Consider the following 27,327-nt stretch of genomic DNA (forward strand, 5'->3'; position numbering starts at 1 on the left):
GGGGGAATACCTTCTGTAGAAAAGTGATTCAGTTAAATAAATAAAAAACCGTTTAAAGTTGAATCAGATGGACTCTGCGGGACAGAGAGCACCCACACAACCATAAGATAAAGTAAGATGACAGAAGTGTTTTTCTGGCTTCCATCCCATCCACTGAAGTCAGTGGTCCAGATCCACCTCTGGAGCTTTTCGTGAATTCCCGTTACTCAAGAACATTTAATGAAACAAGCTGGACACAGGCTGCCGGGCTCCAGGGTCCGTCTTAAAGAGGTGGAGGGCGGTGCCAGCTCGTCGTGTAACTCCTCCGTGCAGCTATTACAGCCATAAATCGTTAATGAACCGCCATGAAACTAATAGTAATTGAGCTGCAGCCTTTGTAGCTTATCACAACAGGGCCTGGGTGCGGTTTACACATCGCTCCAGCCGCGCCTTTTCCTGTCTCAGCGGAACGCCTGTGCGTAAGGACGGCGGGTCAGCTGACAGCCATCAGAGGACCGGGAGGAAGGAGCGGAATTAGCGGGTGTGCGAACTGGGAGCTGCACTGCCAGAGCCCGTCACTGAGGCTGTCTCCGAGGCCGACAAGGGGGGGTGAAAACCGGTGGCGCTAGCGTGTGAAGTCGGGTAAGTTCACCTCGGTCGAAATGGTCGAGAGTTTGTGGTGTAACCGGTGTAAATGTAGCGCGATGACCGCTGCGGAAAAGCCGGTGGAACGGTTTCATTCGCGGGAGTTGCTAACGGTAGCATAGTTAGCCTCCGCTAGCTAACGTAAAGCTAGCAAGAAACCGGAAACGAGGTGGCTTAGTTCTTTCATAATAAAAGCGCATAGCGTGTCACCTTGTTCGTTTTCAAATCGAGTTTACCCCATTGTGGACAATTATTGCTTCTATTCGATATTGTGGATTTTTAAGTTGATTATGCCAACATGTATAAATAATAATGGAATCTGGGAAAGGGTTGTGAACGGACTGAATTTCTTTCCACCGGAAGTCAAGTTAAATTTGCGCACAGCTAGTCGCTGGTTCGCTGCACATATCTGCCAGCTAGCCTGCTAGCGTGAGCTAAATTAGCTAGCGATCTCTCACTCGGTCTATTTCCCATCACTTTGAACATAGCTGAAGGTCAGGCCTCCATCTGTGCTGGAGTCATTCAAAGCAAACATTTCCCACGTCAATCGAGTCTCAAACGAGAAACCATGAAAAATGTATGAACGTTGGGGAAATGGACCGAGGGAGCAGACATCTTGACATCGACCAAATAAAAGGGCGATTGCGTTTTAAACTCGGTCACGACTCGACGATGTCTTATTGGGGAAACATTTGTCTAATCCAGGGCTCACATTTGTTTTGTGTAATCCCACGGAGCTCTGTGTGTTCAACATGTCAGCCCTCGGTCTGCGAGGAATTTCGAGCTTGTCCTTCATCTCCTGGTTTCCAGAAGCGTCCTTCTTGAATGGAGGCAAATTCCTAAGATGTGTGGATCCAAACCATTTAGAAAAATCTGCTGTGTGATAACTGCACTGCATGTGGATTGAAATTATTGTCTGTATGTGTTGATCCCCCTGCTTAGTCTATTTAGATCCAGGCAGCAATTGATGTGAAATCTAACCCAGTAAAAGCAGCATATTTTCCAGCAGGCTACCTGGTGGCATCCTGCTTCAAACTGGTGGCTGCTAATCTGCTGTTAATCTGCCTTTAGTTGAAAACGTGGAATTGGCTGTGGTGAGAGAAGAGCTATTTGAGTCTTTCTAGCCTATATGATCCTTCATGTGTGTATGTGCATATGAACACAAATGAGTCACCACAGTAGGCCAGCTGCAGGGCATCTTCAATGGCCATAGAGAGTGATGTGTGTAAGAGACAGAGAACGACAGAAAAAGAGGATGTGAAGGACAAACGACACCCTGTGTACTGTTGGTCACTCCCTCACTTTTCACTGCTTTCACTTCTGTCACCCACTTTTTTCCCTTTTCTCCCCCAATTTCCTTCCTGCAATCTCTTGCTCCATTTCTATCTCTTCCCAGGCGGGGTTTTGGTTTCACCATGGCCTGTTGGGACTGAGAAGCAGCCACAATGATTGGAGGATTGTTCATATACAACCACAAGGGGGAGGTCCTCATCTCCCGGGTCTACCGAGATGACATAGGGTATGTATCTCAAGTGGTGAAGTTACATTTTGGTGGGTGACATAGGTCGGCGAGGACACCCTGATCCGGTGTGGGTCGACAGGTTGGGTATTGATCCTGAAGGGATGAGAAAGGATTATGTCCTCCTTCCTTGCAAGGAACTTCACATTTGTCTTGTTGCGTTATCTTCTCTAAAATGTGTTTAGAAAAAAAGAACAATATAATACAATATTACTTATTCTTAGACAAAACATAATTTGGTCTAAACCATTTTTTTCAGATATTCTGTCAGTAAATGAACAACAAAATACAATTGAATGTAATTAACATGCAGTTATTGCTCATCTACTGTTTCCCATGTTGTTTGATGTAATGTATTCAGTTCATTCGTGCTTATCAAACCACACCTTCCACTTAAAAGACTAAGTGCAGCTGTTTGGAAAGTTCCTCAGAGCTGACATCAGTGTTGATATAAGACATTAACTATTGCCGATACACGCAGAAGAGGCACTGAAACCTTGTTGTTCTCATCACTGGCAGCAACATCTTTTCAGTTCTGGATAGTGCAGTGGCTTGGCTGTACTTTGAAATACTTGATCATAATTACCTTCAGTCAAACGGTGTATGTTTGGTATAACCTGCCTCATCATTTCAAAACACACATTTATATTGTTTGTCAAATCTGAACATCAGCAGTGCCTGAGCAGGTTGATATTCAGTATAATTCCAAACAGTGTCTTCACCTAACGTTTATAGTGAGGCGGGATATAAAGATATAAAGGCACGTAAGAAATAGATATTACAGCTTCTTTAAAAATAAATCATGATTTATTTTGATAGTTGATTTACTTTGATAGTTGATCATTGTCCTTTTTTGTCAGTATTTGGAGTAAAACATGGCACAATTCAACATTTGAAAAAATAAATAAATAGAAATACATAAATAATGTCAAATATATATATTTTCTAGCTTTGACATGGGGGGGGGGTGTGGAATCTATAACTTAGTAGGTAGGTAGGAAATAATGTGTTAAAATATCAGTAGGTTGTAATGACCCCCTTTTTAAATGTGGCTGTTGCTTGAAGAGACTTTAAGCAACTAAACAGCTGAGGTAGGAGTCTATGCAAAGCTCCTGAAGATCCTGTGTGAAGGAAAATGTCCCTTTTGCGTAAAATGGAGGATTAAAACCACGGCTGAGTCATATCCAGTGTAGACTGTGTGGTAGCCATGTTGTAAAAGATGACATGTGTCTGGTTAAAGGATAATCCACACTGAATCACCTGTAACATTTGTATGTTACAGACAAACAAAACTACACCAGCGTGTATCGGCTAGAAGCGGCATGTTTTCACCCTGCACTCATGTAGTGACTACAATTAATTACTCTTTGTCTCTATCTGTCAGTAGACCCCTTATGAAGGCACTAGCAGATATGCGTTGGTGTGTTTTTTAAAGCTCAAATTCCATTTAAATAAAGGCTTCTTACAATTTTTCAAACCACTTTGAGTGCCTGGACCTGGATTCTTCATGCCATGTATTCCCTTCCATGAGCACCAGTGGTTTGAGGGGCACCAGTAGCACTCATGTCACCTCTTTCCTTTAGAATTGAATGTATATTCTGAAAATCTGACTTTAATGGGGTCTGTGTTCCTTCTCTTATACTAACTTCTTTGTGACACACTGTAGCTGTGATGTGGAATTACCAGGTCTCCATGTGTAGACCCAACGACCCGCCTCTTTTTTGTGTAAACTCTGTGACATCCAGTGTTTGGATTGAGGTCAGAGTAGGACGTTTCTTTCATGTTGTCTTTAGAGTTACACAGTGAGGGCCGGCAAGGTACAGAGAGGGCACAGGGGTAGAAATGGATGTCCTAACACAGAACCAATACAGGGTCTGCAGATCATTTCTTGTGCAGACCCACAAAGATTTGTGTTGCTTGTCAGAGTAATGTCAGAACTGCTTAATGTGACAGGTTGTGTCTGCAGAGACCCCATTAAAAAGTCTATTTCAATTAGATTTATATAGGGTCTGCATGTTTGTTTTAATATCTAAATGACATGAAAACTTCCCTCCCACTTTGTATTGTTTCTAGGCAGCAAGATGTAATTGTGGTCGCCAAATTTTTAATTATTGCTCCGCCCTTGTCTAACAGGAGCACAAACACAGTTCATCTGCTTGCCCCTGTCTCCTCAGACAGTACAATAAGTACTAAGAGCAGCACAGACTTAAAGTACTAAGAGAAGGCTAGAATTTAGTGATGACCTTTATCACTACAGCAGATTTTTTCGTTTCTCATTGAAAGGTGCAACATTAGGATAGTGTTGTGCTTTGCATTCCCACTACCATTCTTTAAGACTCTTATTAGGGTGCAACAGATCAGTAATCTCATGGTTTGGATCAGATCATGGTTTAGAAATAATCTTTCGGATCAGCAGTTTTATAAGGCACCCAAAAATATGTATTCTAATAATAACAGGATATCAATAAGTTGGTGTTTTGCTCCATTGATTCCTTGTAGAGCACTATTTACCTCATGCTTGCTTGGTCTTGCTATCGTCCATAAAGTTTTAACCATCAGTGGAGACAGCCAGACCTCAGTATCAGCTAAAGCTGTGTGGGTGCCCGCGATTGGCATTCAGTCCCGTTCTCTCATACTTGGGCCCTGCTGGCATCAGAGCTAACTGTGTGCTCAAGCAGGTGCACACACGCTACCGCCACAGACTGAATCAGTTCTGCGGAAAAACACAAATCTTATGTTCAGGTCCTGCTTCAGACAAATTAGGGTGATGTCGCTTCATATTTGTGGTCATGCTAAATGTATTGCCATATTCATATGGGTTTCTCATGGCACAATGCCTACAAATGCAATGGTGTTGTCCGCCACCCTTCTACGGTCATTAGTTCTATTTTACCAGGAAGCCGAAATGCCCCCATGCATGTGACTTAATCGACGCGCAATTATTCCACATTCACATGCGTTCCAAACTGTGGCCAAACGGATCAATCTGGTCTGTTACACCCTTAACCCTTAGAAATATTCAGCAGAAAACAGAAATCCATGCATTTTATGTTGTTCTCGACACATTTTAATGGTGATAATTTCCGTTCACATCACCAGTATCGGTTGCTTTTGGATATCCTCCCCGGTGCTGCAGCATTGCAGAGTCAAACAGGCACATTATGTTGCTCTAACGTCTGCAGTGTATGTGCTATTATGTTGGGTGGACAGCTGTGGTACACACAGTGGGGGCTTTTCATCACAAGTTAAATAGAGATGTAAATTATGTTGTTATTGAGCGGTATAGATCAATTAATATGCACCTGATGAGCTGTTGTGAATATAACACACAACAGGGAGCAATATAATGTTGCAAACCTTCCCTCAGCACATTCGATTACAACGATAGCATCATCACAAACACCATGTTACTCACTCTGTCTTTGTACATGATGCACGAAAATGTCTCTTGTGCATTTTTGTCTCTGTCCTCCCTCCGTTACTTCATCCGTGTTTCCTCTCTACCCTCTGTATCACCATTTTCCTCCATCTGTCCATCTTGGCCCCCTGTAGGAATAGGTAAGAATCGCTCCAGTGTATCGAGCATGACCCCTCCCTCTCGTGGCCACCGATCAATGACCCCCCCCTCTCCCCTTCCCCGAAACCCTAAACTGCATGCCCACTGACGCCACAGTCAACGTGCTGAATCTTCCTCTAAGCATGAGTCACCTGTCATGATAAATAAAGCCCCAAGCTACTGAAATACAAAAATCAATCAATCAAAGCCAAAGAAACCAGCCACTTCTACAGTCCTTAGTTAATACTGTTGCTCTCTACCAACTCCACCCAATGCCTAAGCATGTAGTCTGAGCATGAATATGACTGATTAAGTCCTCATGTTTTGTTTCTACTGTGATTTTTCACATAGAAATTCAGAAATGTTTTAGATTATTCAAGGTTAATTGTATGAGCTTTCAGTCAACAGGGATTTTGCTCAATTCAGTTTAATACCATTTCATGTTTAATTTATTATGTAACGTTTAGGCATATTAAATGTTTTAGGATTTCTTGGTATAGATGATGCTCATACCCAACAGCTTAGCTTTATGGGTGAGGCAGACATCACGACAGCCTCCTAGACTGATGTGCTTTACCCTTGTGCTAATAGGCTTTGAGTTATCACCATCTTGAATTTCTAAACTTGCATCTTTCAACATGTAACCTCAACAAAGGAGGCTGTTTGCTGTTTGTGTCTGCTTCGTTTTTTCCTCATGGTGCCATTCAAAAAAAGGGAAAAGTACAATTTCAATATCAGCGATTTGAAAAGTTTACATGGAGTTTTGAAGATAAAAGGTCTTGGTACATTTTCCTTACACTGAGTCGTTAACCAGAGTTATTTATCTTAAGAAGTAGATGGAGTTGCTTCGATTTTTGGTAACTTTGCAGTTTGTAACTGGAATTAGACCAAAAGATGTTCTCAGGCGTCTCTCAGTAGGATTTGGTTTTCTTGTCAGAACGTGCTGCATCCTCTGCACTAAGCCCTGTTATTTCTATATCCACAGTAATCAGGGCTGAGATTTCCCAAAGCATTGTTGCAATAAGCTACGGTGGCCTGCCTGTCTTCAGTAGAACTGAATTTAAATCTAATTCAAATGGCCTTTGCCATTGAAAAATTAAATAAAACCAAATAAATATCAGGATTAAAAACATGGTTGAACATCTTTAGTTGCTGGTGAGTCCAGAGTCTGTTATGATTCTTCATTTCTGGGTGTCAAGGTAAGCTCTCTGAGCGTCTCTCTCTCCCTCCTGGTAATTATCACCATTTACACAACAGTCCTCCTTTTCTTCCTCTAAAAGCAGCAGCTCAATGTGTCCTCTTCCAGTCGTTAGATAATGTTTTGATGATTGCAGATTACTTGAAATGGGTGGAAATGTCATTGAGGTTTGAAGAGATTATTTATTTTGAGCCCTGGATCTCACATGATCTCACAGGGTGGGTTAGTGTGAGACAACACTCTAATTGTTTGATAAAAACCTGAAACAATTATCTCAAATCCTCCCTTTTCTTTTTCGCCCCCATCTCTGTCCCTCTCCACCTTCCTCGCATCCCAGGCGTAACGCTGTAGACGCATTCCGTGTGAACGTGATTCACGCCCGGCAGCAGGTCCGATCCCCGGTGACCAACATCGCCCGCACCAGCTTCTTCCATGTCAAGCGCTCCAACATCTGGTTGGCGGCGGTCACCAAGCAGAATGTCAACGCTGCCATGGTGTTCGAGTTCCTGTACAAGATGTGCGACGTCATGACGGCCTATTTTGGCAAGATCAGCGAGGAGAACATCAAGAACAACTTTGTGCTCATCTACGAGCTGCTGGATGGTACGAGACAACGGCCTCTGGGGTAGAAGGAATCAGGAGAATTGTATATTTGTGTAGTAGATACATTGAGAGCCTAAATAATACCTTAACAAACCTCAAAGTTGAAAAAAATACTATAAATACGATGAAAACACAAATACAACCAAGAACTTAAATTAAGAAATACAATTTTTTACTCGAATGCACAGCTTTTGTGTATTGTTAATTCTGAAAAATGAAAGTTTTTATTCCGACACATATCTGCAACCAAATGCAGATACTCATGTGTCTGTGAAAATCTAATTTTGGCCAATCTTTTTCCAAAAAATCACAGGTGTAGAGTGAATGGCAGGGACCAGGTCATAACCTGCAACAGCAGTCACATATGAATTGGTCACATGCAGGTTGATGTTTGAAATTAGTACAAATATAATGTCTCCCTATGTGCGAGCTGGTTCTCTCCGTCGCTACATGACTATTGTGCCTCCTCTTACCATCTTATCTCATACCAACTGTTATCTGTTTGTTCACACAGAGATCCTGGACTTTGGCTACCCCCAGAACTCAGAGACTGGAGCTCTGAAGACCTTCATAACCCAGCAGGGCATTAAGGGACAGGTCAGTGAGACCGATGTAGACTCCCATCAGATGATAATGACAAGTTAGGCTGATAGAATGAGGATAGACTGTACACTCCAGCTGCCAGTTCATTGGGTACAACTTACTAAAAACAACAGTCTAATGAACAATTCCTGCAATAAATCTTACTTTTATAAAGAATAGAATGTTTAGTTGAAACCTTTTAATTCAACCACTTTGGAGGCACTAGTTGGTGATTGCTTTTTTGTATTATATACTATTAGCGATACCCAGGTAATGGCTCTCTCTGTATGGATATGATATATAACAGTAAACACAAAGTATTTCCTGTAGCCTGAGTGTGCATCATTCATCATGCAGGAAAACAATCTATATACAAGAATAACAAATATAAAATATGACAGACTGGGAGCAAACAATACCTCATAAGTATGTATGAAACATGTTATTGTGTGATGAACCAAAATTAGCTTTGAATTAACATTTAGCTGTTTTCCTCTCATTCTCTCCCCAAACTGTGCTCTTCCTCTTGGACACGTCATATTTCAGCACCAGGTGAGACAACACACTCAAGTTTCTCCTTCATGTCCCTGTAGCGCTAATGATCCCCTTTCATCGTCGCCTTTCTTTTGTCAGTCTCGTCAGCCCTCCCCTTTTGCATTAGTGACACAGTTTCTCCCCCTGTCTCCCAGACAAAGGAGGAGCAGTCTCAGATCACCAGCCAGGTGACGGGGCAGATCGGCTGGCGTCGCGAGGGCATCAAGTATCGCCGCAATGAACTCTTCCTGGACGTACTGGAGAGCGTCAACCTGCTGATGTCGCCACAAGGTCCAAGATCAATCCTTCAGAATATATTCTATTTAAAAAGATTGCTATCGAAAACCGATTTTTTTGTAGCTAGTCTTCCAACAAAATCTGTATCGTTGCGATTTCAAAAAATTGCAACAATACTGTTAAGTACAAAGGAGTACTAGGGCCTCGTAAGTTGTAAATTCCTCATTTAATTACAACTTTATTCTCCTAATAGTATGATTCTTTTCTTATTAGATTATACATTTTTATGCTGGCCATTATTCTATTACGCCATTATACACATCAGATATTTTTTTGTATGGCCCCATTACTCGTACTTAAGTTTACATGTAGACTTTGGATTTAATTTTTAAACAGAGCTGAGAGTGTTGAGTGGAAAAAGCTGCACAGCACAAAGAAAAGGGAAAAATCTAATGGTTATTATTATTTGACTGTATTTTGTTTCCCCTCAGGCCAGGTCCTCAGCGCTCACGTGTCGGGCCGAGTGGTGATGAAGAGCTACCTGAGTGGAATGCCTGAGTGTAAATTTGGCATGAACGACAAGATTGTCATTGACAAACAGGGCAAGGGAGGAGCATCGGATGACGCAGGGAAGAGGTGAGAGACCACAAATCAGCTTCAGTAGAAAGTCAATTATATTTAAACTGTGATATATCTGTCATGTATATAATCTGCATTTTAAGTTTTTGTATTTAACCTGCTGCTTTATATCCTGGCTTTATATAAGAGAATTGATTGTGTGTTAGCCCCCTGTCTGTTTGAGTGTTGTCTACTTTAAAACAACACTGGCTTTACAATTTATTTATATTTTTTCCTTTTCTTTGGATGCATCTCTCCTTTCTTTCCCTCTCTTTCTTTTCTATGTGCTGTACCTCAGTGATTTAGGGGGAGGAAGGTACTGTACTGACAAGTGTCCACCCTTTGTCAACTCAACACAAACATACACACACACACTCATGCACATTCTACCAACACACTTGTCTTGTCCAAGCCCTTGAGCAAATGAACATGTCATGCACTGTCTCCCACACTCTATACAAATCATCCCGGTGGTTGTTTCCTGTTTTTAGTAGAATGGTTCGTTTGTTTCATTTCCCCACATCTCCCTGCTTGACTTTAACCCTTTACCAACTCACCTAACAGATAGTCTTTCTTTTCTTTTTAAACATTAACCTCAAAAGGGCTCATGTCTTGCTACTAACAGTTCTGTCCTCATGTGTTTGATGTTCCTTTTTTGATCATGGACAATAGTCGAGGGATAGTAGTAGTAGTTTTGTCTTTTGGAGATGTGAGAATCATAATTTTCAATATTTGATTAGTAATATAGAAGAGGACTAATACTTTTTTTTTTCCTGTGTCTCTCATGTGTTTCCTCTCCCAGCAGTGGGAAGCAGTCCATCGCCATCGACGACTGCACTTTCCACCAGTGTGTGCGCCTCAGTAAGTTTGACTCGGAGCGTAGCATCAGCTTCATCCCCCCCGATGGAGAATATGAGCTCATGAGGTCAGTAGATGGATGTTTGAATATGACAGAAAAGGGCGGGATGTTGCGGGACATGAGGCAGAAGAATGTTATTAACAGTACTTTGTTTTTGCCAGGACCAATTTCTCATAAAATAAATGTTGTGAGATATGACAGCGAAGGGTTTGGGTGAACACGAAGGAAGTCTTGTGTTAAATCAACATTTTTCTTGCAGGTATCGCACCACTAAGGACATCATCCTGCCGTTCAGGGTCATCCCTCTGGTGCGGGAGGTGGGCCGCACTAAACTGGAGGTTAAGGTGGTCATCAAGTCCAACTTCAAACCCTCGCTGCTGGCTCAGAAGATCGAGGTGAGGTCTCATCCCAGTTAAGCTGGTGATAAATGCAAACGACCACAAAGCGGCACACGCGCACACATCCTGGTTTTTAGAACTATTTTCCACACATGACAACATGACAATTGTAAACCCTTGATGCAAATATGTGTCTGAATCTTAGCGGCTTTAACATTAAAAGGCTTATTATCAATGTCACAGGTGCGTATCCCAACACCCCTCAACACCAGCGGCGTGCAGGTGATCTGTATGAAGGGAAAAGCCAAGTACAAGGCCAGTGAGAACGCCATCGTGTGGAAGTGAGTTGTTGGAGCTCTGCTCACAAGATGTATGCAAACTGTTTTGCTGCGTAAAAGTAATCATTAACATCCTCTTCTCTTTAACCTGGTTGTTTAACCTCCCTGTTACACAGACCGTCCTCTTTTTGTAGCCCACCTTTTTGTCCATGGTCCTTGTTTTTTTTTGCGACACATTTTAAAAGGTTGTTTGTGTCTCTGTCTGTGTGTAGGATCAAACGCATGGCCGGGATGAAAGAGTCTCAGATCAGCGCAGAGATCGAGCTGCTGCCCACCAACGATAAGAAGAAATGGGCCAGGCCTCCCATCTCTATGAACTTTGAGGTCAGAATACATTAATAGACTACAGTCTCTCTCTCACTCACACACACTCACAGTCACACACTTCTCTCACTCACTTTCAAGATTTCCGATTCAGTGTCGTTGAATAGTTTTAAACCCATCACACTAATGTGGAAAGTTTTTTTTGAATTATTGTAATTTAGACAAAGAAAGTTGTCTGATTAAATATAGCTTGAACTAACCGTATGCACAGAGTTGGCAGCCAGACAAACAGAATGTGTTCCTCACTATCAATCATGCAAATCATATCATATGTTTCCTCATACGCACACTTCCTGCTCAGAGCTGCCTTCATTATTTGTCTCGCCCACCACAACATCCAGTAGCCCGTGTGGCCTACATTTCCCAGCAAGCCCCGACACGCCCTGACCCCCCTCTCGTCTCCGCAGGTTCCTTTTGCGCCGTCTGGTCTGAAGGTGCGCTACTTGAAGGTGTTTGAGTCCAAGCTCAACTACAGTGACCACGACGTCATCAAATGGGTGCGGTACATCGGCCGCTCCGGCATCTACGAAACGCGCTGCTGAAGTCGACCCTGCCGTGCAGCGAGCTGACCACTTCCCCTCCCATCCTGTCCTGTTAAAGATTTTTTTCTTCTTCCTCTTCCTACTTTGTCTCTTCTCTTCCTTCCCCCTCAAACTCCTTATAGCTTCTCATCCCCCCCCACCTCCCTCGCCCCTTCTAATTAGGTGTCGGAGATTGAATTTACATCATAAAAAAAAAAAAAAATATGGTATAATGCACAGATATATGCAAAATGTGAACCATTGTATCGTATATATCTTGTAGTGATGAGTAAACCTGTAAACCAACTGGTGTCCGAAAGGAGAAGACAAGTGATGCAGGGGGGACCAGGGGAGAGGTCTGGGGGCACCGCGTGGTGTCTGTCAGGGTTGCTCTGTTGTGTTAATTCAGTGTTATTGTCCGACGATCCACTTCCTTTAGAAGTCCCACGTGTCGTAGAGTAATCCCCGCTATGATGATGTGTAGCTGTTGTGGTTTACAATGAATCCCGATCTAGTCCCTGTACATGAGCTTCTGTCTCAGTAGAGTCAAATCGAGCTGCGTCGTCTGATCCTTGTGTTGCACACTGACTGATGTTTGATCTGTGTTTATTGGGAACTGTCATTCTGGATCTCTTGTCGGTGGAAAGAGGAGGATTTAAAATGACTGAGCTCTTTTTTTGTTATGTCATTTCTTTCCCGTTTCCACTATTTCTTTTTTTTTTTTTTACCAGCAAGTAAAGTCAGAACATAAAAGAACATTCCAGACAGTTTAGAAGTTCGACCATCATCCTTGTTAGGTCTCCATTTCCTCCATGTTTCTTAAGCACTAAAATCAACTTTCGTCACACTATCTTGATTCAAAAATCAGGCCCTGGAAGTATGTGTGTGTGTGTGTGTGTTTGCAGTGAGGTGAGGTCTCCCCCTGGTGTTTGCCTCGTCGCTATCTGCTTCTTTGTGTGTGTAGCCCTGGTGACCGTTCTATCCAATAAAATCTGACTATGTAACCAAATACCCCCCCCACTCTCATTCCTTATTTTCATTTGACTGATGTCATTTTAGCTTGTTTAAATTCCATTGTCTCACTGTTTCCTCTTGACATTGTTTGAAATGAGGGTGGGGGGGAGCTGTAGATGAATCTTGGGTAATATTGGTTGTGATGTGGCTTTGGCCTGAAAACTGACCAACAGAAGTTCAAATAGAAAGTTGAGGAATAAAGTCCCTGATTGTGATTATTGAAATATAAAACCCAGCAGAAGGAAAACGACTCGACAGGAAATGCTTTGGCCGACATTGTTTAATACATTTTTCCTGTCTTCTTCCTCTACATCCAGGACGTAAAACAAAATGAACCCCAAACAGTAAAATAACACTTGATTAAAACACTTGCTGTTAAAACATTTACATTTAGTTAATCTTTGCAGCAGTGGCTGTCACTGACTCGCCCCTCAAGTCTTTTACCGACATGGACAACATGCTCTGAGAAGTTTCACACTGATTTTTAAAAAGAACAGATTCCACAAGAATCAAGGCAAGGCTTCCCAAAAGTAGCTTAGCACCAAAATCTAGGCTGGATTTCCTCAGCAGATTAGTCGAGTTTTGTACTTTTAAAGATCAAAAGTAGAACATTTATAACTGGGAATTCTTTACCGTTACCCCCTCCTCCGCAAATCTTAAAATCGGACATACAACACACGAGATTCGAGCCAGTTTCTATCGCTGCAGCAAAGACCGATTTTAAACCACAGGTGCTTTTGAGAAACCAAGCCTAGAACAGATTGATCCGTCAACATTTATATTGGAGTCGTCTTAACAGTATTGCATTACATCTTCAGGTCACCTGTGATGGTTCATTATCGGTTATATAGGAGACAACACATGCTTTATTGTCACTGGAGATGCAGGATGAATACACACTCGCGCGCACACAAACACACACCGAGGCCTGAAAATCAAATATTTAACCAGTCACATTGGTTCAGTGCTGTAACAATGGCTCTGTTCAGAAAGGAAAAATTATAACGCTCACACCTTGTGCTCATCTAAAGAAAAGAGAATCAGTTTAGGGAAGAAGGAGGTAGCTACAAAAAAAAAAACTGGACTTTCACCGATACATAAACCCAAACCCACATGTGAAACTCAGTCCAGGCCACAAACACGCAGCTCTACGCAGACACAGACTGCAGCACAGACTCTTTTCAATTAAAGTCCTGATTAGTGCCTGGTTTCTAAAACCCCAGATCCATGTGTGTATTTCTGTGTGTATTTGTGTGTGACCAATGAGGGGAACACATTAAAGAAACCTGCTGTGCTCATAATTCCAACTAAACAAAAGACGGGATTTCTTACAAATAGAGACTGTTCTCTAAAACCTCAAACTCTCCCTTAGCATCATGTGTATCAGAGGGAAAATGCTGACTCCCCAATGGCCCAGATCTGCATCACAAAAAAGGAAAGAAGTCCAGCCTTTCTCACGTTGATTCTTGGCTCAGCATGAAAAAGTGCTTCTACAAGGGTGATGATTAAGATCACATCTGTACAGAGGATAAAGAAAGGAAAGACGAAATCTACAAAAATAAGTTTCTACATCAACATTTCAAGGGGTTCTCCCTGCCATCCTTACGAGAATTATCTTCTGCCACATTTAAAAAGGCGTCCAGTTTGATACGTCTCTTTCAAAGACCTATTTCCTTCCGCAGACAAAAACAAAAACAAACGTGTAAGCAAATTTGTTACTAAATGCAGTAAAGTCAAGCTGAACCCAGAACTGTCAACAGATGGAGAATGTTGACAGGAGACAATTCAAACATGCCAATGTTATTTTAGAGCTTGTACGCAAAAAACACCACATGCACATACACGCAGCCGCACGCAGCCCCAAAGCAGGCGACAAACTTCAGAAAAAACCTGCTGTTCAGTGGACGATTAACACCGTTACTCTCAGATTCAGCTCTGGTTTGATTGTTTCCCCTGGTAGTTAATAAAAAGCCGGGTTGATTTCATGTTAGCAAACTGCCCCATTAAATGAGCAGATCATTAAAACCTTCAGTTTTCTGACCTACTCCAGGATAAATTCAACAGCGTCACCTCTCGCACACCAAGGCAACATGTGCTGTTCCAACAAGTGACCGAAACCCCTGCGAGCCCCTCCCGCTAAAGTCATGACAAGAACAAAACCACAAACTCCTACAATGCAAACCTGAAGAACACCGTTAGAGATGGAAGTGTGCACGGAGTGTGACACAGAGTGCGACACAGAGTGTGACACGTGCAGATATTCCTAAGTGGCATTGTCTAATAAAAATCAACATCAAAAGTGACTGAGATTAATGAGACGAATTTTCAAAGAACTCAAGTGACTAGTGGTAACTTTTACTGACCGTTACACAGGGACATAATTGGCTGTTTAAAAACAAGAGCTGTGGAGAAACTGGTTGTTAAAGTTAACGTGACACTGAGGTGCTAAACATCAAAATAAAATGAAAAGAACGTAAGATGGAAGCAGGAGCTTGACGAAAACCACGCTACTCGACAGCTCAGCTAACTGGTAGCACTCTGGCCGTGGATCGACAAAGCTGACGATTCAGTTTTCGTCGTCTTCGTCGTCGTCCTCGCTGATGAGGTATCCGCGGGCGCCGCTGTGGTGGGGCGGAGGTGAGGGTGGAGGGGAGGTCTTGGTGAAGAAGGGGAGACGGAAAGTGGGAGACGGCGAGCGCTCCTCGCGGGTGGGGCTGCTGTTGGGGCTTTGCCTGGGGCTGATGGCCTGCAGCATGCGGCCTTTTCCTTCCTTCAGCATGTGTTTCTGTGGAGGCGGAGCCATGTAGAGTTAAATAACAATCAGTGAAATGTTAGAAGACGTTGGGCGAGTGGCGGAATAAACCCTGGTAAATCAGGTTACTATAAAGATCAGTTCTACGTGTGAATGATTCGTGAAGAGCAGATCAGCAGAGTCTCCCCCTGGTAAAAAAACGTCCTAGAGGAAACACTGCAATGTGCTTAATATTACAATCTTAACTTCATATAACAATGTAACAACATGCTACACTTTCAGACAAATATTCATTCACTTTCTTGCTAAGAGTCAGAGAAGACAGACTACTTGAATGTAACCAAAACATTTAATAATTACTATTAAATAAATCAAGGCAAGTTGGTATATTATACCATGCGTCACTGAGCTTAACACTTAGAAGCTCCCTGGGCAACCAACAGTGGGACTACGGATGTGACATCCTCACCAGAGCTCCCTCAGGTCCAAACATCTGCAGGAAGTTGCCGATGAACTCCCTGGATTTCTCCTCCCATTTCTGAATGAGGTCGATGCTCTTCTCCTCCACCTTCTGCACAAACTCCTTGCTCTTCTCCTCCACGTCACGCACCTTCTTCTTCACCTTATCTACGCGCTCCTGCAGGTGGTATTTCTTCTCCTGTCGAGAGTGAGGACAGCAAAGGCCATGAATCACTTCAAAACACATATATAAATACACATTGTGCCAACAAAACTCTTTTTGTTCCCGTGACTAAACCAAAGCAGAGAGTCTCCTACGTTGATAAAGCTGACGTTGAGCTCCTTGGCTGTGTATCCTCTCTGTAGGTTACGTCTCACGTACAAATCGTAGTCACGGACGATGCGTGTGATGATGTCAGAGGTGGAGATGCCCTCTGTCCGCAGGGTCGGAGCAAACATACCTGAGAAACACGGGGTCAAAGGTCAGAGTAGACTCCAGATGTCACATATTTACAAATATAATCAGGGTTTTATTACTCAAATTAATTTAGTGAAGGTGGACCTTTTTTTCCTCCTCCCCATTTGTAAATAGAGGTTCAATGTTTGGGTGGTCAGAAGTGTAATTATTTTAGCATATTATAAGCACTTTGTAACCTCGTTTAGATAAGTGCTATACAAATAAAGTTATTATCATTACTATTATATGTATATTCAAGAGTCTCAGTGTCATTAGTGAGCTGACATTGTTTAGTCTGGAAAAAAAATCTTGTATTCGTCATCCCCAACAAATGTTGAGTCAAGAGAAATCCCTTAAGATGAATATCAGACCCGCATCGCTCCGACTGCAGCCACAGAGGTTCTCACAGAGAAAGAATGTGAACAGACCGATAAAGGAGGAACATGTTATCTAGTATCTATTTCCTGGTATCAAATGCAGCTCAGGTCAGTGTCACTGTAGACTTTGAATACTATGTTTAACCAAACTGCTTTTATCCTAAGGGTGTCTATGGTGTATGAATAGAAAAATATGATATTTAAAATGAGTTATATATTCTCTAACTTTCCTAGCAGTTCAGTTGAAGACATTTCTGAAGAAAACACATATTTAAATCCAACATGGTATCAAGTCTCAAATGTGCAAGAGTTGTAAACACTGAACTGTATTGTGTAATTATTTGTCATCACACAACCTTAAGGTTACTATGACACTCACCAGCTTCTTTAATGTGCTTGTACACGTCATCACTGCCCGCTGAGGAGTATGGGATGTCGTCATGGGCCACAAAGTCAATCTGGAGAGGTCAATACAACAGACATCAACACAGTGGATTCAAAAGTAGTTCTTTGAGTACAAACATTTTGTTTCTGGTTTCTCACCTAAAGATTCTTAACTGTCTGAACACATAATTCTTAAACTGTGTGTTTAAAATGTTTTAATCCACTCACGCGATGTTTTGCGAGGAATTCTGGCGTTAACGTCCAGGGGGCGTTTCGCACCACTTCGTCCACGTAGCGGCAGTGTCTGATGGCATCATAGCGCTCATCCTCATTCATCACTGTGAAGCCCTTGTATGTGTGGGTCAGGTCATCACTGCACACTGTGGACAGTTAGAGATATTTACAGAAGTTAATATTTACAGAACATTACGAAAAGAAAAACATTAAAGCACGATCTGGTTCCCGCGGAAACAAAGTCATTAACTGATGAAAAAGGAAAGAGAAGCAATGGGCACTGAAAAATACAACTTGATAAAAAGCACTGATCAGAAGCATCAAAATGTGAAATGTGGTGGACACTCATAAGCTGAAGATGATAAACCTAAGAACATCTAGCAAATACCACAGTTATCTTTCCTTATCTTGCACGTTTCACTCTCAGTATTCTAACTTTGACCAGATTCATTTCAGTCTAAATTCATCAGACTGGTAATGTTATCTCGATAGTGTTTCAGTGTGTACAGTTTCACACTTATGAAAGAAGCAGCTGATAGAAGTCAGCTGCTGTGAAATATGGACACACACACACACACACACACACACACACACACACACAGACACAGAAGAGTCATAGTTACCTCCAACGATGAGGTGTGTATTTGGGAAGAGGCATTTAGCCTGCATGAGAGCTCTGGCATGACCAGAGTGGAAAACATCAAAGATGCCATCTGCATACACCCGCACTGGTCTGTCAGCTGGACGGAGAGAGACAAGACAAACGAGAGACCAAAGATTAAAAGTGAAGCCAAGATTGTATTCGTATAACTGTACTGAAGATTCAGAGGAAATGTCCTAATATTGGTAGAAAAACAAAAGGAGAATGTGTATAAGAAATACGAGGAAAAACTGGAATAAGAAAAGTGCAATGAGGTCGAGAGCCATGAGCTTAAAGAAAGAATCAGACTCACGTGGTGTTCCCCTCTTGGCCGTCTCCATGTTGACCCTCTGATAGGGTTTATCAGCTGGCTCCAGCTCATCTGCGAAAGGTGCAGGGTGCTTCAGTCCCTAAAAGACCCGAACCAACAGAATGAAAGGCTATGAGTTTTTTACTGTGTCACACAGAAATCATTGCTTTACACTGTACTGATTCCCTCGGTTTATATAACATTATTTCCTGGACAAAACAAGGCTGATGTTAATAACTAGCAGGTCGCTGTTGGTTTAAAACAGGTGGTGACATTTTAGGCAGCGGTGGCTCAGGAGGACCACTAATGAGAAGGTCAGTGGTTCGATCCCCTGCTCCTCCAGTCTGCAGTTCAAAGTGTCCAATTTCCAACTGGCGACTGTGCCAACACTGTTCGAATGGGATGTGTGATAGAGAAGCTTGTTAAAAATGCTGTTTGAATGTGTGTGAAAGGGTGAATGAGACCTGTGGTGTCCAGCCTGATATAAATGTAGTCCCTTTACAATTGTATAAACAAATGACATTAACCAACATGTGAAATATTTAAAATCTCTATTGCTCAGTGTTCTTTGTGTTAAACTTGGGTTTAGCTGTCCTTGCAATCATGTGCAATATACACAGAATATGATAAACAATTTGACTTGTATAAATGGCAATACATACAAAAGATAAAAAAGAGATTCAGACCTCGAAAGAGAAGTAAAAAAAGTAATATGTTAATTATGTATGCTGTGGGACTTGAAGTTTAAAATTTGTATCCTTCTTTTAACATTCACCATAAATCTATGCTTAAATTGTAGGCATGCATCCACATATTATACATGTCTGTGTGGCGCACACACACAAAACCTATGAAAAGTGTTGGACAAATATGCTGCTTAGTGACAGCTGGCTCACCACAGTGCATCTGGGGAATTTCACATGCCTCTCGCCCTCATCTTTGTCCCCATTGGAGCTCTCTCTTCTTCTCTTCCTGGTCAGCAGCATCTCACTGGAGCTTTCGGCTTCCATCTGGGTCAAAAGCCAAAGAAAAACAATAAAAATACTGTCTCCAATATCTCCAATACAACATATATGACCTCTGGATATGACCTCTACAATACATAACAGTATGCATTACATAGTATACTGTACAGACAGACTGTAAATCTAGAAAGGTCTGAGGTTATGGGATATGACATATCCTGAGTCAGCATTGAGCCAGTAATAGAAAGATGACAGTATGTGCCTCAGCTCAGTGAACCACCAGGATGCCTTGGATTTCAAAAAACATAAAAGAAATGAAGTGAAGTAAGCTAATGCAATCTGTTTCAACTTAAAACAAATTTGGGGGTTTATTGGCGGGTGGCAACCAACGTCAAGGTGCATTGCCACCTACTGTGTTGGAGTGTGAATCAGTTATCAAGGTCATATTCAATTCTTTTGTGGAGTGGAAGAACTGAGCCTGTAAATAAAATTTACCATTGGAATAGGGAGTATGCTCCATTATCTGAAAGAGACAGGATTGGACAAAAGTATTGAATATGACCTGGATTGCACTGATTCACACTCCAGCCAGGGGGGAGTGGTGATGCACCTTGATGTTGGTTGCCACTTGCCAATAAACTGAACAAAGAAAGAAGAAGAAGCTGTAGCCATCAATTATTCATAGCATAAGTGCATTGTAACGTCATTGAGACTACGTTGCATTTAAATAGATTTTTGGAACAGGGAGATGGAATAGGCGCTTGCTCTGTCCACTTCACGCATAGACCTGGTATTGCAGTATCTCCAGGAACGGTGGGCAGACCAAAGAAGAAGACACATTAGATGGCGGTAATGCACATTGGTTTTGGTTGCCACTCGCCAATAAACCAAGCAAAGAATATGAAGAAGCTGTAGCCATCAAGTATTCATAGCATAAGCGCATTGTAACTTCATTGAGTCGCATTTAAATTCATTTTTGGAATAGGGAGATTCCAGGTGGGCAGACCAAAGAAGAAGACACAATAGATGGCGATAATGGACCTTGGCATTGGTTGCCAATAAACTGAACAAAGAAGAAGAAAGGTTCAGAGGTTCAAAGGCTTTATTGTCATATGCAGAAATAAGGGCAGTGGCTTGGAGATGTTAGTCAGTCTTATGGCTTGGGGGTAGTGAAGAGGTGGTGCTGGGGGTGTGTGGGATCTCTGATGGTGTTCCGGGCTTTTCTGAGGACCCTCTGCTGATTGATGTCCTGCAGAGATGGGAGGGTCGTTCCAGTGATGTACTGGGCTGATTCGACCACTCTCTGCAGTCGCTTGCGGTCTGTTTGTGTGCTGTTGCCATACCATGCTGTAATGCTGCCTGTCAGAATGGACTCAATGGTGCACCAGTAGAAGTTGCAGAGGAGTCCTGATGGCAACTTGAATTTCCTGAGCCTCCACAGGAAGTACAGCCTCTGCTGTGCCTTCCTGATCAACTGAGTGATGTGGTGGGTCAAGGTGAAGTCCTCACTGATGTGGACGCCGAGGAACTTGAAGGTGTCGACCCTTTCCACCTCAGTCTCACCAATGTGTAATGGTGTGTGTTGACTCCTCCCTTTCCTCAGGTCAGCTATCACCTCTTTTGTTTTGCTGGAATTGAGCGACAGGTTATTGTCTTGACACCACAGCACCAGGTCCTCCACCTCCCTGCGATAGGCTGATTCATTGTTGTAACTGATGAGACCCAGGACTGTTGTGTCATCACTAAATTTCAGGATTGTGGTGTTTTGATGTGAGGCTGCACAGTTGTGTGTGTAGAGTGTGTACAGTATGGGACTGAGTACACATCCTTGAGGAGTGCCAGTGTTCATGAATAATGTCCCGGAAGTGATGTTTCCAATCCTGACAGATTGTGGTCGACCGGAAGTCTGAGACCCAGTCACAGAGTTAGGGGTTCAGTCCTAGGCTGAACACTTTCTTTGTTAGTTTGGCTGGGATGACTGTGTTGAATGCTGAGCTGTAGTCAATGAAAAGCATACTGATTGTTTTCTAGATGGGAGAAGGCAGTGTGCAGGGCAGTACAAACTGCATCCTCAGTAGATCTGTTGGACCGGTATGCAAACTGCAGGAGGTCCAGTGTGGAGGGAATGGTGGATTTGATGTGACCCAGTATGACCCGCTTGAAGCACTTCATAATAATGGGTGTAAGTGCAACTGGTCTGTAATCATTCAAGCAGGTTACTGGGTTTTTCTTGGGGATAGGGATAATGGTATTTTTTTAAAGCAGGACGGAACTGTGGCCTGTGTGAGGGACAGGTTAAAAATGGTGGTGAAGACATCAGTGAGCTCTGCAGCACATACCTTGAGGGCCCATTCCAGGATGTTGTCTGAGCCCATGGCCTTGCGGTCATTGATTTTCCTCAGGGTTCTGCATATGTCAGCTGCTGACACAGTGAGCAGTGGGTTGTGTGTTCCATATTCTAAGGACTTCTGTGGCTGATGGGCTTGTTCGAAGCGAGCGTAGAATGTGTTCAGCTCATCCGGTAAGGAGGTGTTATAGTTTGTTATTCCTGAGTTAGTGCCACCATAGTCTGTGATGGGTTTCAGGCTCTGTCACATCTGCCTGGCATCAGCTGCCGAGTAGAAACCTTCCAGCTTTTGTTGGTACAGTCTTTTGGCCTGATGATGCTCTTCCGGAGTCTGTATTTTGCCAGCCTGTATTCCTCTTCATTGCCTGATTTAAAAGCGGTGGAGCGAGCATGCAGCATGTGTCTTACCTGGTTATTTATCCTAGGCTTTTGATATGCACAGATCTGTACAGTAAGCACTACACGTTCAATGCAGGTACTGTCTGTTACACATGTTACGCATACTCTATGTTTGTGTCTGAGTCCTCATATGTGGATGCAGCTTTAAAAATGTCCCAATCAGTACTAGCAAAACAGTCATGTAATATGAGCTCAGTTTCAGGGGACCATACCTTGATTGTCTTGTTTGAGGCGCTGTCTGTAGGCTGGATACAGGACTAAAGAGATGTGATCTGATAATCCAAAATGGGGTCTGGGTGAGGCTTTGTAGGTATCACGTATATTGCTATACACGTGATCCAGTGTGTTTTTCCCCCTTGTCGGTATCTTGACATGCTGGTAGTATTTAGGCAGAACAGTAGGTTGCAGTGGTTAAAATCTCCCGCTATTACGAATGCTGCGTCAGGGTGTGCAGTGTCCTGCATGCTGATGGCGTCATGGAGCAGTGTCAGAGCTGCTGCTGAGTTGGCGTGAACACACACCAGGAAAACAGCGCTGAATTCACGTGGTAAATAGAAGGGCCGGCACTTCAGCATCAGCATTTCCACGTCTGCTGAGCAGTGTTTGGACACAGTCTGTACATCCACACACCACGAGTTGTTGACAAAAACACACATTCCTCCTCCCTTGTTCTTACCGGAGTCAGCTGTGCGACCACCTCTGTAGATGGAGTGGGTCTGCAGCTGTAACGCGGAGTCGGGGCAGTTGGATGACAGCTAAGTCTCCTTGAATATCAAAGCGCAGCAGTCCCTGGTTTCACGATGTGTTCGTAGCCTGGCTGGAACACAGCGTGATCGAGCCAGTTCGTCCATCTTGTTCTCCAGTGAGCACATGTTAGTGAGCAGCAGGCTGGGCAGTGGTGGTCGGTTAGCCCGGGCTTTTAGCCTAACGTGGAGGCCCCCTTGCTTCCCCTGGCGACGCTTGTCCCCCTGTCTCCCCTGGCTGCTGCTCCTCTCGGGGGGTGGCGGTGCGCGTCTCTGCGGTGTAGGCCAGCGTTCCGGTCGGACAATACAATTTGGGATTAAAGCAGGTTCATACTGTTCGAAATGTTACCTGCCAATGTCCAGTAATGTCTGCCAGTCGTAGGTTATCAGTGTGTCAACCTTGTTCACGGCCAGCAGTGGCAAAACAATGAAAATAAACAAAAACACACAGCTTTCAGGAGAGAGACATCTGCCACGATGGGCACCATCAAGTATTCACTTAAAATTGCTTAAATGATTAATCAATAATCAAAATAGTTGCATATTGATTTTTTTTGTCAATTAAATGACTACACAAATCGAAATAAACCAAGAAGTCTAAGTTCAGTGATTAGTGCGAGCCTGAAATTGTCCTGTGTATCCTTTCAGAACAGGACTGGAATTTAACACCACATTCCCTAAACAGAGTTTGAAACACCTTTTAAGATCCCATCTACAAGGACAATGTGACTCCAGACATATCTGTCGGATTACAGAGACAATAGAAAGTAGTGCTGAGGTCCCATAACAGAGGGCTTCTGTGTTATGGGTTAAGACTCTGCCCCATTCCACACATTCCATCAAGCCACCAAAAATAAAGCCACAGGTCATTAAAGGGAGGGGCCATTACCTCCTTATTTAAATTGAACATGCATTTAATTCTGAAAAATGCCAGTCCGGACCACTGCTGCTGTGTCAGTTATGCATGCGTGACTAAGTATAATGAGTGACTGACGTGGCACTACATATTGCTGGTGGTGCCAGCTATTTGATCCCACAAATCCAAACGCTTGCAAAAGCACCTGGCCGCTTTCTTCTCTCTGCAGCAGCTGCGTGAGAAGCCGTCCAGGGCTCCCACTAAACACTGACAGGAGATTTACATGAGGACTACATGTCATCATAGCTGGATTGGCTGCTATAATAAGAAAACAACAAAAGGACAGTGCCAGGTCCTGTTTAACCAGATGTGTTGCAACAGAGATTCATGACAGAACGTGTGAACCCATTTAATGAGACAATTACCAGTTTGGCTTGGTGCTGCTGTGGCCGGGCTGTGCACACTCTGGCTGAGCCAGTAGAGCTGTGCATGGCTTCCTGGGTTACTTTACTGTGGTGTGTGTGAGTAGTTGGGTGAGGGAGTGATTGAGAAGCCTCAGAGATACTGTTCATGAGAAGGCAGGCACTTGGAATTTTAGAATTATTTAAAAACATTTATTAATGATGAAGATTAAAGCAATATGTAATAATTTAGAATGTTGATTGGATGTTGCTTAGCAACTGTTAGGCGGAGCATTCTGGAGAAGTTTGAACAAGAAGATGAAGATGAAGACAATAGATGGCGGTATTGCACCTTGATGTTGGTGCCACCTGCCAATAAACCGAACAAAGAAGAAGAAGAAGCTTAGCAACGACTCTGCCTGTGGCTCCTCTCTGGCTTGACCTGGGGGGTGACCCCCAGGCTTGGTGGCACTGTGCCCGGGCTGTGCGCTCTGTGGCTGGGCCAGTGGAGCAGTCCAGGGTCCCCGGGTGTCTGCCCCAGCTCCATGCGCTCTGGCTGTGCCTGGTTCTTAGCAAATTCCCAGCCTGAATTATTGTCCCAGTCCACCCCTGGACAGACCAGAACTACCATCAGGCCACCAGGAAATGTTCCAGTGCTCCCTATGTGCAGTCCACCACTGTCTACAGTATTTATGTGTGCTTGATGTGCATAGCACAATGCTAACATACTTTTATTCACCATACTTATTATTAGTGTTGAATACTGTGGTTTGGGTTACAACTATGGAGGTCCCTAAATAAGTCAGTGTGGTCTCCTGTGATTGATCTTACAGAAAAGTTCATGTAGAGAAATCAGTAGGTCAGTTTAGTTTACTGGGATCCTGTCCCGGCCTCCTATTGGTCCCTGAACCCAACTTTGAGCACCACAGGCTTCATCTGCATGTCACACAATGTTCCCTACATCGGTTTTATCGCTTATTTTAACATATGGCGTCACAAACAGAAATAAATACGCCAAAGGTTAGCTTGAGTCCGCACACTGCCCCCCAGCTGGACTCATGGCAGTGAAGTTAACCCAGAGAGTGAAGCAGATGACCGAGGAGTTGAACTGGTTACACCGAAGCTCCACTGTCAAACCCCCGAGGACTACACACTGAACCCCTGGAACCATGGTGCTAACTATCCCGTAAAGTAAAGCCAGGTAACGGTAGCTCGTTGCTTTCGGCTTGTATTCACTTACCGTTCACTCTTTTGTCCGGAATGGCTGGTAGTTTAGCAGGAGTGGGCGGTTTCCTCCCCTCCTACGAGCAGCAGCCTGGATAGCTAACGCAGCTAGCTACCGTCGAGCGCTAGCTAGCCAGCAAGCTAGCTGTCAAGTTGGTGGGCTCGTTAGCTAACTTTAGCCGTTAGCTCGCCGATTAGCTGACAGCAGCAGCGACAGTGAGAACAAACAGTCCTGAGCGTGAGAAGCCCTGGTGTCGCTGCCGCTGGGAGACTGTAACCTCCAGAAGGACAAATAAATTAGCGGCAGTGACAGCTTGTACTACAACGCTGACAGGTCAACTGCACAGGAACTACAAAACTTAGACTTCCTTAAGGGAAATGACGACACGACAGCCACAACAGCACTTCCGCTGTTTTATTGTGCTGCCACCTAGTGGAGGTACTGCACGTGGCAGCAGGGAAGCCTCCACAAGCTGGCCTGCGTTTTGTAACACTATTCTTACGGAGGTGTTAATGTTGCATTTAGTACATTGACCTACTTTGTGCGTCCATTCATTCCTCACTTATCCAATACTATGCATAATTTTTTTTAATCACAGTTATTTCCTCTGCTGTCAGACTCCCAAACCACCCAAAATGAAAAATATAATCCTGCACTGTTATTTTTCTCATGTCACCTCTACTCATACTATTCTACTCTACTTGCACTATTTCTAACAGAAAATAACCTTTTGCACTTTGGGTCATCTGCACATCACAATTTATGTACAAACTGGTTTTCTACTTGCTCGTGCAATCATCCTCTGCCCCTGTACTTTACTTACACATTACTTATACTATTTCTATACAAACCACTACAGTGAATGGTGTATATTATGTACATACTCAACATTTTTTATTTATATTTTTTATTTTTTATTCTATGGCCTCTACGGCTTTTTTTACATTCTGACCTGCCTGCTGCTGTAACAACTGTATTCCCCCTGTGTGTGGATCAATACAGTTTTATCTCATCTTATCGTATCTTATCTTATCTTTTCTTGAGCTCACAAATTCCACCTCTATTTGTGTCATTCACTGCATGGACATTTTCCAGAGGTGGGAGAAGTAAAAATAACTCATACTTAAGTAAAAGTAGCAAAATCATAATTTAAAATACAAAAAGTATTATATTACAAACAGTGTTCTTGTTGTGGAGTCAAAATCTTAATTTAGTAAATGACAGAAGCATTGTTAGTAAATCGATTGGAGTAGATGTATGAAATAAAAATATGCATACGATATTTCTTACATCTAGTTCTTGAGTAAATGTAGACCATTATTTATTTATTTTTTACATTTGACCACTGTCTTTTTTCACCCCAGACTTCTTGACTTGTCACAAACCTACTTGTGTTACTAATTACACTAATGATGTTAACAATGGCTCCATGACATGAATGTAGCCCATGGAGTCATGACGGTGTATCAGTTTCAAACTTAATCGTCTAAAGTGGTATTTCTGTTTACAGATTACCAATCAGCACTGGGAGAGGGGGCTTCTATCTTACTGCATGATGAAGAGGGTGTTAAATCAGGAAGTTATCAATTCTTATAGCCTTAAACCACTTTTTTGAGGCAACTTAAGCCTGGACTAAGTTTGAAAAGTGTGGTTTGGCTTAGGTTTAGTTGAGGCTTAAACATCTAGTCAGTGCTGAACCTTGTCTGGACCTACAAACAAAACAAAAGTCTGCTCCAGCCAACTATCCAGGCCCACATTTCCAGCATGGTGATCAGAGTCAGAACCGACTTGCTTTCAGTGTATATAGAGGCTGTAGTGGCTGAGCAAAGAGCACAGAGGAAGCGTCGCTTTGGAATGACCTGAAGACATTTCTCTGGAGCTGATCCTCTCGTTTCCTGCAGAGAGCTCCATGA

The 27,327-nt window shown here is 43.0% G+C and overlaps 2 protein-coding genes across 4 annotated transcripts; one reads left to right on the forward strand and one right to left on the reverse strand.

Annotated features, from left to right (window-relative positions):
* Positions 1-310: 310 nt before the first annotated feature.
* On the forward strand, positions 311-12,860 carry LOC118118226 (AP-2 complex subunit mu-A). 3 transcript variants are annotated; one of them, XM_035171244.2, is made up of 13 exons: positions 311-621; positions 2,021-2,143; positions 7,235-7,500; positions 8,015-8,097; positions 8,629-8,634; positions 8,772-8,907; positions 9,345-9,489; positions 9,770-9,787; positions 10,277-10,396; positions 10,590-10,725; positions 10,912-11,009; positions 11,219-11,330; positions 11,738-12,860. In XM_035171244.2, the coding sequence occupies exons 2-13, from the start codon at positions 2,070-2,072 to the stop codon at positions 11,870-11,872; spliced, it is 1,329 nt and encodes a 442-aa protein (XP_035027135.1). In that variant the 5' UTR covers positions 311-621; positions 2,021-2,069; the 3' UTR covers positions 11,873-12,860. The 3 variants fall into 3 exon arrangements, with proteins under 3 accessions (XP_035027135.1, XP_035027136.1, XP_035027134.1); XM_035171243.2 differs by having other exon boundaries at positions 312-621; positions 10,274-10,396; XM_035171245.2 differs by lacking the exon at positions 9,770-9,787 and having other exon boundaries at positions 10,274-10,396.
* A 267-nt stretch (positions 12,861-13,127) lies between these two features.
* Positions 13,128-25,778, reverse strand: pcyt1aa (phosphate cytidylyltransferase 1A, choline a). Its single transcript, XM_035171247.2, has 9 exons — positions 25,430-25,778; positions 19,375-19,488; positions 18,482-18,578; positions 18,152-18,268; positions 17,523-17,674; positions 17,290-17,368; positions 16,395-16,537; positions 16,087-16,275; positions 13,128-15,650 (listed from the first exon to the last, which is right to left on the reverse strand). Exons 2-9 carry the CDS (start codon positions 19,486-19,488, stop codon positions 15,432-15,434), a joined length of 1,110 nt encoding a protein of 369 aa, XP_035027138.1. The 5' UTR covers positions 25,430-25,778; the 3' UTR covers positions 13,128-15,431.
* Between the last annotated feature and the right edge of the window lie 1,549 nt (positions 25,779-27,327).

The sequence above is a fragment of the Hippoglossus stenolepis genome, chromosome 11 (genome assembly GCF_022539355.2).
Source record: "Hippoglossus stenolepis isolate QCI-W04-F060 chromosome 11, HSTE1.2, whole genome shotgun sequence".
In the NCBI taxonomy this organism is placed as follows: domain Eukaryota; kingdom Metazoa; phylum Chordata; class Actinopteri; order Pleuronectiformes; family Pleuronectidae; genus Hippoglossus; species Hippoglossus stenolepis.

Excerpts from the sequence above, each read along its gene's own strand:
- LOC118118226 (XM_035171243.2), top strand. The coding sequence starts at position 2,070 with ATGATTGGAGGATTGTTCATATACAACCACAAGGGGGAGGTCCTCATC. Across the intron at positions 10,397-10,589 it reads GGAGAATATGAGCTCATGAG|GTATCGCACCACTAAGGACA; the intron begins GTCAGTAGATGG and ends TTTTTCTTGCAG. Across the intron at positions 11,331-11,737 it reads CCATCTCTATGAACTTTGAG|GTTCCTTTTGCGCCGTCTGG; the intron begins GTCAGAATACAT and ends TCGTCTCCGCAG.
- pcyt1aa (XM_035171247.2), bottom strand. The coding sequence starts at position 19,488 with ATGGAAGCCGAAAGCTCCAGTGAGATGCTGCTGACCAGGAAGAGAAGA. Across the intron at positions 18,269-18,481 it reads GGCCAAGAGGGGAACACCAC|CTGACAGACCAGTGCGGGTG; the intron begins GTGAGTCTGATT and ends CTCTCCGTCCAG. Across the intron at positions 17,675-18,151 it reads TACACACCTCATCGTTGGAG|TGTGCAGTGATGACCTGACC; the intron begins GTAACTATGACT and ends AACTGTCCACAG.